At 45.2% G+C, this 12,720-nt stretch overlaps 1 protein-coding gene across 6 annotated transcripts in view; it reads left to right on the top strand.

Moving 5' to 3' along the window:
• HMGXB3 (HMG-box containing 3) overlaps positions 1-12,720 on the top strand; it is a 60,604-nt gene that overhangs the window by 26,544 nt on the left and 21,340 nt on the right. For 3 of the 6 annotated variants that reach the window (XM_088448492.1, XM_088448494.1, XM_088448495.1), the window contains 3 exons: positions 2,932-3,033; positions 8,300-8,449; positions 11,581-11,882. In XM_088448492.1, the coding sequence (XP_088304618.1) occupies positions 2,932-3,033; positions 8,300-8,449; positions 11,581-11,882 (554 nt within the window). The remainder of the gene's footprint in view (positions 1-2,931; positions 3,034-8,299; positions 8,450-11,580; positions 11,883-12,720) is intronic. The other 3 variants (XM_088448496.1, XM_088448497.1, XM_088448498.1) reach the window with 3 other exon arrangements.

Genomic DNA, 12,720 nt, shown 5'->3' with positions numbered 1-12,720 from the left:
CATAAATGACCCCAGGAGAGTGTATCTGGAACTTACCTTTGCTGCAAACTCTTAACGCCCAGTCCCCGCTGTAGTATCGTTTGGCTGTCAGTGGTTTGCCCTGCGTAGCACAAAAAAGCTGGTTATGCTACTGCATCCTCTCCTGATGAGGCCTCAGTGGAGGCTGGGTGTAGTTAGAAGGCTGAATATTTTGTGGTGTGTTGGTGAAACCGGGCGCTCCTGTTAAGGGTAAGCGGGCCGTGAATGGTAATGGGTTTTCCCTAGTGAACACCAAAGTCTGAATTGTGTGTCTAAAAGTAGGGAATACCATGTATTTAGGCGCTCCTCAACATAAATGCTGTGACGGAGTCGACCGTATAGATGACATAGGTCAGTGTAGACATAAAATGAATATAGCCAGTCCCTGAAACGTATAGAGCCTGCAGCATAGGTTAATGCTAGGTACACTGTATTCAATTATTGTACATACATATTTGGAATTCAGACCGTTCATATATCAGCATATCTTTTAATAAGTGTATGCCACTGAATATCATCAGTGGTAATAATCACAGCCATGTTCTAGTGGAGATATCCAACAAAAGCGTCCAAGGATCTTCTGGATAAGTCAGTACAGTACCCCTTCCCCAGTAAGTAGAATTTTGCTCTATTCCACTATGATATTTGGAGCATATTAAGCACTTCTGTGTGTTCTAAAATCACTAATTGGGATTTACCACACATCAACTGTAACTTCTTTCATCCTCACTACTTTTATCTCACCATGCCATTCCTTTATACATTTCTCTCTATACCCTATATATTATATAGGATGTATTTGTAGTCCCTGAGTTTTTTGACCTTATAAAAATAGAAGGCTGCAGGTTGGGTGTCCAACTTGAATGCCAAGGGTTTCCCAGCCTGTGTGGTCCAGACCATGCTGCAGGCAAGGAAGCCGGTTTCTGAGAGGAATGATCATAGGCTTTGAGGGGCTTATGTATTCTGGTGTGAGTGGTTGGTTAAGGCAGTCTTCCGGTTGGTGAGGCTGCTCCTTTCTCTGAAGGAGCCAGTGCAGCTTGTTTATGTACAGAAATCCAAAGTGACTGCTATCTGTAATAATTTACAGTACTGGGTGTATTATTCCCTATAAAACGCAAGAACTGTGTTTTCCTTATGCACACTAGTCTGATAACTGCAGCTGATGTGCTGTCTACTAATACGCCCACCTGCTTTGTCTGTGGTGCACCGATAGTCGCACCATCAAGCAGACATCAGTTGCACCATTGGACATTAGAGCAAACCTATGGAGTGACTGACGGTACATGGCCGAAGCTGTCCCTGACACCAGCATGCCCCCGACACGCCCCGCCGATGAAAATTACCGATCAGGAATACCCCATGGCAGTGGTCTCCAACCGGTAGCTTGCGGTCTTAATTTTGGTAGCTCACCTAGCTGCAGTACTGCCGAGTAAACTAGGAGGAAGTGACCCCTGGCGCGTGCTCCACCGTGGTGTCGATGCCATGAGTGGAGCCAGAGGGAAGCACGTCAGGTGATTTCTGCAGCCTCTACAGCAATCACCTGACATGCTTCCCTGTGGTTCCACCCACGGCGTCTACGCTATGGCGGAGCGAGTGACTCTCACCCAGCCCTGCGGGAAAATCACACAGCAGCCCTGCCTATACAGTATCATTCGCTCCTCTACTGCACGTACCTCCTTGGAGCCGGTAATTAACAGTGAAATGTGCCTGTTCTTACATTTTATTTACAAACTACAACAATATCACTATAATAATTAAATGGATTGTTATTCTCTATGAACCATTTTTTTTTTTTTAATTTTTATTAAATGACCTTTAAGTGTTTGGTTATTAGCCAGATTTCTTTTCTACAATTTTAGTAGCTCTTCAGGAGGTTTCATTTTAGTAAAGTAGCTCACACCTCAATTAAGGTTGGCGACCACTGCCCTATGGGTATTTCATGGATCTAAATGCAATTCCAATCTGCATCCCCCGGTAACAATTGAGACACATGCACAGATTTAAAACATTGGGCGCTTGCACCCTTTGTTTTAATTGTGTCACCTCTTAATCATTCCCAATAATACAATGTAACACATTTAGGTACGTATTCAATTAGACGTCGACTTCGCGTGTGTTGGAGGCGAAAACTTTTCGTGCGCCACCCTGCTTTTCACCCTACTCATTCCAAAGGACGCAAAAACGGGACCCGGCGAAACGCAAACAGGCGAAAAGTGCTGTCAGATTTGGGGAAATCAGCCTGACACACCCCAAAAGATGCTTACATTGGGGATCAATGTAGATTCCCCCGAATAGCCCTGCTGAAGGTATTTGGGGTACTTAAATGCTCTCAATAGCTGCTAATTAGCGTCTTTGCACAAGTGGTGAAGAATAGCATTTAGCAGGTTTTTTTGGAGAAATAACTAGTCCCAGCAAATTTGGGGTACATGAAAATGGGTGCTAGCATGGTTAAATATCGCAAAAGTTAAGTTTTAAAAAACGCACCTTCAGCAAGCACCTCCCCGATACCTGCAGACCCCACAAAAGCTTATTTTGCTACTTTTTAAGTTTGTACCCTGATCTTGGTTTTTTTCACTCCCATTTTCAAAGTAATTTTTTGGGGTGTTCATTTTTTTTTTAGGATTTTTTTCGACTCATTTATACTTTGTGGGGCTGTCCCAAGGGTGCTGAGTGGTTTCCTGACGTTTGCACCCCAAAACCGCAATTCTGCATTTTTTTCACCACCTATTCATAGGCAAAACTTTTTCGCCTATTACATTGCATTGCGTTTTCGCGTCCGCGAAAAGAATTTGGAATTGAATACGGCAATACTTTTCCGCCTGGCGAAATGCCGTCATCAGCTAAACTTTTATGCCTAATAACGGCTTTTCGCGTCTAATTGAATACGGCCCTTAATGTTTGTCCTGCCTTTAGTTACAGGTAAGAACGGACCTCAAACCTCCAGTGTCGCAGCCTCAACTGAAAGTAATGACTGAAGCCTTCCCATCGTATAAATACAACGGCCCTGTGGCACTGGTATGTTTATATCACCTCTAAACTGTCTCAATCCTAGAAAATAAAATTATTCAAATAAATTAGATGGTTGGTAACAGTGGGGGCTCCAGAGGTGAGGCTGCAGCACAGTCCAAAATCAAATAGGGGAACCACACCAACTGCCACCCAAACGCTGCCAAACATTGCCAGCCGGGACTCACTGGCAGTTAGTGTGGCTCCCCTATTTGAATTTTGAACTGCGCTGCAGCCCCACCTCTGGAGCCGCCACTGGTTGGTAGACTATGATATTGTTCCTCTTCTGAGCAGAACATGGACATTCAATGTCTTTATTTAAAACGTATATATCTTGCCAAGCAAACCGTTTTTGGGTTGAAGTTGGCCACTTAATGTTTTTATTGCTTGGATGTTGTCCTGTTATGCTCTATAGGCCTGAATCAGAGTTGTACACGTTTGTTTTGCGGACAGCTCTTGCATCTGCATAGGTATCTATGGGCAACTACCGATGATTCAAAGTTGTCTGCATCTCAGCCGCAGTGCCACTTACTTACCAACCAGACCCCAGGGCTGGCGCCTTGCTTTTTGGGTTTGCGGATGAACCTGAAAAGACGAATTAAGGAAACTGCAAAAATGTCATCTCGCAATCCAACCTACTATCCCTTTAACTCTTCATTCACTTAAACCTTACTGCATTTTCTGGCCTCACTTAAGTTTACAGTACTCATGAGAGTGAGGGGACATTTCTTAATTTTTTGTGTTTTAATAACTTTATTGCATTGATGAAAAAGCATCTAGAAATACACTTTCCCACAGAATTCTAACTGGCTGGGGAAATATGCTTCCAAAAAAAGTATACTGTAGTTATGAGACCTCAGAAGTGCTGGAAAAATCAATTGGGTAAAAAGCGTATGGGCAATCCAGTGAATTAAGGTACGTTCTTATATGTGCACCCTCCCCAATTTCATACCCTTAAGCAAAATGTAAATTTTTTGCACACAATCCGCCCCAAATCTCCTTGGTTAAAACTCTTGTATCCCCAGAAATGCCGCCATCTTGGCTTGTCAGTGTATGAGGCAAATATAATTGCAGGCGAAGAGTGCGAATTGCAGTGGCATTTAAACACCCGATTCGCTCAAAATTGTTTGCCGCCCTATGGGGTAGCGAACACTTTTGTGCAAGAACCTACTGCCGTAAAGAGTGAAGCCTGCCACGCAGATTCGGCCGAGCAAACAGATTCGCCCTTAATTGAATTCCACCTTATGTGCTTCCCGATAAATCAGGGTGCAGTTATGCAACAGTGGGTTTACGTCAACGGCAAAAAAAAAAAAACAGTTTATGCCGCAGTTTTCCACTCTTCTGTTCAGGAAATTATCCTTAGTGACTATGCAATACAGAAATGAGTTAGGAAGGAACTAATGTGGGTAAATGGTAGTTGTAGTAAAGAGAGGTTTGTATGAAAGATAAAAACATATTAGTATTAAAAAGTAGTAGAATTAGACTTCAGGGTAAATTTACTAAGATTCGAGATGGTCCCGATTTGCAAAGAGCTTAATCTCGCTGGAACTTGTCCAACTCGGGTGATTTAATCACTTTTTAGCTCTCAAATTTACCAACAGGCGATTTGAGGCAAATCGAGTTGGCCGATGGTAAAGCAGAACGAGATATCTCTTCCGAGTATCTCGTTTTGCAGGAGATTACTCACCCGAGATTGCAGTGTTTTCTCTCTGCAAATCTCTCCCGAGCTAGCAGCTTGCACATATTGGTGAGATATGTGCAGGCTACTTGTGTGTTAAGGTGGGTACACACTATACAGATATATCTGCAGATCGAGTGATCTGCAGATATATCTGCAGATGATGGTCGTTCATACACACTGAACAGCCATCATCTGTGTCTGGCTGTGTGTAATAAACTTGTACTATCTAAGGTGTGTGTGTGTAATGTCTTTATTTAACTATTTATTTTACAGTGGAGGTATGGGTGCCGGCCGCCTGCTGGCACTGGTAGTTCCGCAAGTGCCACAGGCCAGGCATGCTGGCACCTGTAGTTCCACTGTACAATAGTTTTCTTTAATTTTACACATCATTACCCCCATACCCACAGCCCAGGGGTGCGGGAAAGAGCCCCAGGCTTCAGACCAAGCCTGGGGTTTCGGGAGAGGGGGAACCCCTTTTTTGGGGGATCCCCACTTCCCCTGAGATCCCCGGCTTGACCTGACTGGCTTGGGGTGAGAATGCTTTGGCCCTGGAGACCCGGTAATAGGATCTCCTGGCTGTGGCATTACACCCCGGTCGGTTTGGTCGGTGCTGGTTTCAAATATAGGGGGACCCCTACGCATTTTTTTTTCCCCCTATATTTAAAACCAGGACTGGCCCTGCAGCCTGCTGCTGGTACCTAAATTACGGTAAAACCCTACCCATTTTGTTCCCTGTAATTTTAGGTACCAGGACAGGCTGACAAGTCCGTGCTGGTTAGGCTTTTGGGGGGGGACCCTACATAATTTTTTTTTTTTGCTTGTCATCCCGATTCTTGGTATATTTGAGAGATGTATATTTTAGGTGAAAAGTACTTCCAAGTTGTCCCGATAGTGAGTTGATTCGAGTTAGCTATCTCCCCCGAGTTTTAAGAGTCAGAAGAGAGAAATCTCTCTCTATCTCACCTGACTTTACCTTTAGTAAATTTGCAAGATGAAAATCAAGCCTTAAATCACCCGAGATTGACATCTCAATCAATCTCGATTCCTTGTAAATGTACCCCTTAGCATTCAGTAATGTTAAACTACTGTATATTTCTCCTTCATCAAGGCTGGGGGACATGGTGTTGTAGATGTGAGTGCAAGCAGCTGGCACTTAACTAAACCTGTAGTTTTAACTGTTAGATCCTCCCCTATGCAACCCGATGACTTCAGTGTAGTTTAAGTGCCTTAGGAGTGAGGAAGACCTCATTACTGCAGTGTGGCAGTCGCTGGACTGCCTAGACTTGGATACCCAGGCACAAGCGGTGGGACCGTTCAAGTGTAGACGGAAGAGGATTGTTGCTGTCCCTGCTTCCTCGGATCTCTCAGATCTTGTGGCAGAGGCGTGGAAGGCCCCGGACACAAAGTTCTCTATTCTTTGCAAGTTAGCATCCCTTTACCCACTTCCGCCAGACCACCTCACCAAGTGGGAGCAATTTCCCAAGGTCGATGCGGCAGTGGCACGTTTGGCTAAGCACACTGCGCTTCCGGTTCAGGGTTTGGCATCCTTCAAGGATCCGCTGGATAAGAAATTGGAAGGTTGCCTTAAGTCCGTTTTTATTGGCTTTGGGGTTGTTATTTGCCCTTTGCTGGCCTCAGCGTGGGTCGCTCGGGCCAAGGGCCGACAAGCTCGTTGCTGGACTTTAGGGTGACTTGTTCAGAGAGGCTTTAATGGATTATGCGGAACAGCTTTGCGGGGCGGCTGAATATGTGTGAGGCTGTCCAGGGTCTCCGCAACGGCCGTCTCGGCTAAGAGGGCGCTCTGGCTCTGTGCCTGGGATGCTGACGTTGAATCCAAGCGGTCTTTAGAAACTCTTCCCTTTGGCAGGTGGTTCTGTTTGGCACTGAGTTGGACACCATTATTGCTCAGGCTACCAGGGGGGAAAAGCACTTTCCTGCCTGTAGTGGCCCAAAAACAGCGGGAACCACAGGTTCTACTAGAGGTCAGTCTGCCCGAGGCCGTTTTTTTTCCCAGCAGGAGTTTCGCTTCTCAGGGAAGGTTCTCCAGTACCTACAGGCGCTCAGGAATCATAGCGCCTAAAGGGCTCTGCCCACCCAGTCTGGTCAAGGGTAGGGGGACACCTGCTCCAGTTCAAGGACCGGTGGGTGACATTGACAACCGATGCCTGGGTGCAGGGCATCGTTTCCTGAACATATGTCATCGATGTCAGGGGTCCGCCGCCGCAACATTTTTTCGCAATGACCCTTTCTTGGGACACGGAGAAGAGAATGGCCTTGGAGAGTGGCCTATCAGTTCTCTGCTTTCCTGAAGGGGTTATTGTTCCAGCATCGTAATAGAAACAGGGATTCTACTCCAACCTCTTCCTTGTTCGGAAGCCCAATAGCACTTATCGCCCGATCTTGAATCTATGGGCCTTGAACATCAGTGGGTGGACCGTTTCCGCATGGAATCTCTTCACTCGGTGATCCAGGGAATGTCGGCAAACAAATTTTTGGCCTCGCTCGACGTCAGGGACACGTACCTCCACGTTCCGATCTGGTCGGCTCATCACTCTCTCCTCAGGTTCACACTCGGCCGGCACACTATCAGCGCCAGACCCTGCCTTTCGGCTTGGCAACAGCCCTGCGCGTCTTCACGAAGATCATGGCGGCTATGGCGAGCCTTCTGCACAAGGACGGGATAATGGTCGTTCCCTAGGTGGATGATCTGCTAGTGATAGCAGATTCAGCTTTCCAGTTGCAGGTCCATCTGGACCGCACAGTGCAGGTGCTTCCGGATCACAGCTGGATCCATGATGCGAGATGCCTGGCGCATCTGAGGCTCTCTGAGAGGAGTATAGAGGCGCTATGTGTGTATGGGCACATCTGTACCATCGCATTGGCCCTGATTCTCTGTTGGACGCAAGTATATATGCGGACAGATCCCGCAGATATCTGAGTACTGTTCATGTCCCGAAAGAAATCGCCAACTGCGCATGCTCCGGGCCATGCATACGCACACGGGCGGAAATAGAAAGTGTGGATAGATTGATCAGACCACTCATTGGCACGAAACTGTTCTGTCTAGTGGGAACGTAGTGGGTGTATAGCCGACCTCCCAGCTTGCAATGGATGGTAGCAAGTTCCGATACTAATGATGGCACTATAGATGGAAAACCAGTGAGCGGGACAGCCTTCCATACACAGCCCTGCGGATACTTGGTATACACGGGCAGATGGGACAACGGCTGTGCATGCTTCCTGCTAAGAATCCGTTTCATTGACTCCCACCATACAAACATTACTACCATACGACCGCTGTGCGCCTCCTCGAACCACAGCTATGAGGAGCACTGCTTAGCAAATTCATGACAACGGTAGTAAAGAGGGCAGTGAGACAAAAGACAGGTGCAATTGTTATATATTACTTTGTATGTTTTTGTTGCTCCAAATGATAGAAAAAAAGCCTCATCCCAGTCTTCCTCCATAATAAATCCCACAAATGTGGTTCAATGGATGGTGATGCTAAATAACCATTAGAAGCCTAACTGGGTAAATGACCACCTTATGGATTTACTGTAAAATGATCTTCACTCTTCCGTCTCATTCCACCAGGACCTGGGCTTAGCTACACAAAGGGGAAGAGGAAAGTGTAAGAATCCTTTCTGCAGCTTCAGGTACACCAACAGGCACAAGCCAGAAACCTGCCCCAACTGTGGATTTAATCTGTCAAAGACCAAGGTAGACAAAACCCCTGAACCCCCAGTGAGTAAAGAGTCATTTCCATGTGTTTGTAACAAAGACTGAGATATGTAATTAATGGGAAATTCTCTGTTCACTTTGGTGGAGGACACAGAACATATCATGGCATTGCACGTTATAAACACTGGTGTCAGTATATATCAAAGATTATAGATGCACTAAGCCTTGGAGAGAGATAAAGCACCAACCAATCAGATCATAACTGTTGTTTTTCAAACACAGCCTGTAACATGACAGTTAGGAGCTGATTAGTTGGCAGTTTATCTCACTCCACTTATCTCTCTCCAAGGCTTGGTGCATTTCCCCCCTAGAACTTAATTCCCTTATCAATTGTCCTGTTTGGCGCTTTAATGTAGCTGTATTATTTAATTCCCCAACATTATTTACTGCAGTATGAATACACTATATCTTTAAGCCCTTTCTACCTCTTTTCCATCACGGTTTAATGGTAACGAAGACATAAAATTGTATTTGAGTGCATGAACGCTGCTGTCCTGTCAGTAGCTACCACTACCTTTGAACAAGCCAGTCTGTCTTTAGGAGATGAAGTTTGATAATTCCCGAGATTGTATTAGACATGTAGTTAATCGTACTGCGTGTAGCACTATGCTAATGTAACCTGTAGCTCTCCAGTCTAGGCATAAGCTGATTATAAGTTATTGGTCACTGTGGTTATTGTAAGTAAATATTTTTGTTCTATGGAAGGTGTACCTCAAAATATAGACAATTCTGTGCAGAAATAACCAGCAAAGAGTAGAAAAATAATAATAATAATGAATCCCTTATACAGCTCTCTTTTGTGGTTGCCGAGTAGTTCATCCAAGTGACATATGGGTAAAAGAAAGATCACAATAGTGTAATAAATTTCACAGCACACAAAATGTGGAAAATGGAAAATATTCACATTTTTGCAATTATGTTCATTCTCTTTATAATACTCTGAGCATACACATTAGGTTATTGTGCACTTTGAAGTCACTTAAAGGTGCCCTATGCGTATTAACTTTAAGATGATCACGCATAGGATCTGGACTGACATTCACTTTCCAAATATGATATGCATAGGCAAGAAAAATAATACTCATATAGTGAAGTACTGTTAAAAGCGTATTTGTTCTAACGTACTAGTAACATACAGTAACATGAAAATTCATCAGTTAATACCAGAAATCAGGCAGAACGAGCATGGATACAAATGTGGATAGTTCAGGTTCTGGACCCTTCCAGGTGCTGGTGCACTGGGTACATTCTTTCCCAGAAGTAATACAATCCACAGGGCTGACGCGTTTCAAGCTGCACATGCTCTTTCTCAAGACCCTTTTGCAGACCAGCTCCTTGAAATATCCTCAAATGAGTCCAGGTGTCCATACCATTATTGAACTGACTTACTCTTCTAGTATTTGTCCTCATTGTTGGTGTCTGTAAATAAACCTGTATTACAGTAGATACAGATGTGTCCTCATACACTATTGCTGCAGTTCCGCCAAACAGCCCATCCCAGCATGCCAGATCCTGTGCGACTCTGCCGCAATGCAATGTGACTAAACGCACCAGCAGACTGCACTTATTAATTTGATATGCGACACTTGTACATCTGTGTGCATCTTAGTCTGAATCTGCATATGCCTGCTGCTTTTTTCCATGCCAAGTTCCGTTGTGCTTTGTATGCAGTCACACACAGTTATACACGTGTTGCATATCAAATTAATCAGCACAGTCTGCTGGTGCATATTAATTACACCGCATTGCAATTAAGATGCATTTTTCAGCGAAAAAAGGCGCGCGGCGCAAGCAGACGCACAAACCTGGTGGCTCACTGATGCCAGGCGTCTCGCACAGCATGGCGTGTTGAGGGTAGGAGGTATGTTTACTAGAGTGCAGGTTTTTAGAAGTGGATTTCGTGGCCAACCAGTCTGAGGCAAAGAGCCCCAAAATATCTGTAGGTATGACAAAGAGCCGAGATCATGCGCACGCAGAATATGCAAGTGCAAGAAGGGCATAGCCAGCTAGGCCAGGCCCCTGGTATGATGTTTGTAGAAGCATGTAAAAGCGCATGCACACAATCACCGTGGAGGTAACTATTAAAGGGAAAGAAAAAGCCAGAACAATATAAAAAATTGGAATAAAACAGATCCACATAAAATACACTGAAACAAGCCACATACACAAATAATACACTGAAAAGCCACACACACAAAAAAAACATTTAAAAATAAAAACAGATTCACATAATACAATCCAATACCCTTTGGTGTCACTCCAGTCCCCCTCATGTGTCACTTCAGCCCCCCTCATGTGTTACTTCAGCCCCTCCATGTGTCACTCCAGCAACTCCCCATGTGTCACTTCAGCAGCCCCTCATGTGTCACTCCAGCCCCCCATATGTCACTCCAGCAGACCCTCATGTGCCACTCCAGCAACCCCTCTTCCCGGGCCACTCCAGTAGTCCAGCCACCGTCCCTCACGCTCGCTCCCACTCCACGGGCCACTCCAGCCCCCCATTTGTCACAAACAAAATGAAAAAAAAATTCACAGCTCTTACCCTGTTGCGACTGTCTGAGTCACGTAGGTAGGCTCTGGTGTCTGCAACCGCGTCCTCCTCGTTGCTGCAGGTTCAGTCACAAGTTGTGCTCTGCTTCCTGTTTGCAGCACGATATCACCACATCGCCAATACATGCCTCCGGAGCTGAGTAAACTGCTGCAACAAATCCTCTGGACAGCTGCGCGCCTATTAGAGGAGGCAGTCACAGTCAGTCAGGGGAGACGGCAGGGGAGCTGTATCAGAACAACAGAAGACCGCATGTGGCTCAAGAGCCACAAGTTGGCCACTGCTCTTCTAGAAGGTGCTAGATAAATGATAAGTAGAATATCTGATTGGTTGCTATGGGCAACAGCTCCACTTCTAAAAACCTGCACTTTAGTAAATATACCCCTAGGTGTAGGAGAACACATCTATACAGTTAAGTAGGTAGAGGAGGAGCCTTTTTCTTTCTATGTGCACAGCCTCTGCTAAGTGGGGCTTAACCTGGCTATCCATGTCACAGTCTCCATTAGCTTTGGAGAATGTTATTCAGTGTTGAGTAATGAAAAAACTAACTGTTCTAAATGACATTTTTTGTCTTTTCTTTATGCAGGAAGCACCACTCTGTATTTCTACTGATCTGACTGTGCGAGAGACCCTGACACAAGCGCAAAAAGAAATCCAGCGCCAGTCAACCATCCAGCTGCTCCGTAAAACCGTGCAGATCCCTGAGAATGAGTGTGAGCTGTCCGACACATTCATTCTCATCCAAGAGCTCAACAGTTCTCGTCTGGTTCTGTCTGATGTCAGCGATGGCACGGTGACTATTGAGCAGACCTCCTGGGCCAGTTTCTACGAGCTCCCGACTGACCAGTGTCTGCTGTGTGGGACTCAATTATTTAAGGGAGACAAGAAGTAAGAATTTAATTATTAACCATCCTACACATTAAGCGCCTTCCAAGTACCTATGGGGGGCATGTAACAAGCCTTCTAGAGAGTGTGGAAGTGGAGAAGTTGCCTATAGCAACCAATCAGCTTTGTTGTAGTATTCTATACACTGATAGGTAAAAGCTGATTGGTTGCTATAGGGAACTTGTCCACTCTGTAGAAGGCTTGATGCATGGCCCCCCTTAGTCCCTATTGCAGTAATAGTTTTACATTGTCATGAGAGATTTAAAAAAATTTTAATATATCCCCATGCAGTTTGGGCAATCGTCTCATTTCTGAGCACTGGGTGACTCTGAACGCACTTGCAGACCTGCTGCCACCCTTAGTAGATCCCCTGCATTGGGGTTGCAGTCTTTCTCTACACATGACGCAGATAAATTCTGTCCCATTTATGCTACTCCGGACCTCTGTAATTCTGTGAGAGCTCAGGGAGCTTCAAACATGTGTATTTGACTCTTAATCTTTTGCTCAAGCTGTGATCATTAGAATGTTTACAGTATTGCCGGTCTGATTACCAGTATGTTTATAACAGCAGGAGATAGGTCTACTGGTCATGTGTGGGGGGATTTGTCATCCTTTGTGATTGCTAATGAGGAGTGTTGCCAGGAACAGTATTGTGTTGGTAAGGGGGGAATTGAGGTGAGCTGGTTATAGCAGGTTCTGCAGCACTGCTGGGTACTTGGGTTCCCCTGACAGTACCTCCACAAGACTGGAGTGTCAAATGCACCCAGGCGTGAAATGAAAGTCACTGTCTTTATTACACGTGGCACTTTGGTGTGTTTTATTGCAAAGTGCAGCTAGAAAT

Source organism: Taudactylus pleione, unplaced genomic scaffold, assembly GCF_031769625.1.
Source record: "Taudactylus pleione unplaced genomic scaffold, aTauple2 ptg000456l, whole genome shotgun sequence".
Lineage (NCBI taxonomy): Eukaryota > Metazoa > Chordata > Amphibia > Anura > Myobatrachidae > Taudactylus > Taudactylus pleione.
Note: the sequence above shows the minus strand (reverse complement) of the source record. Positions and strands in the feature narration are given on the sequence as shown.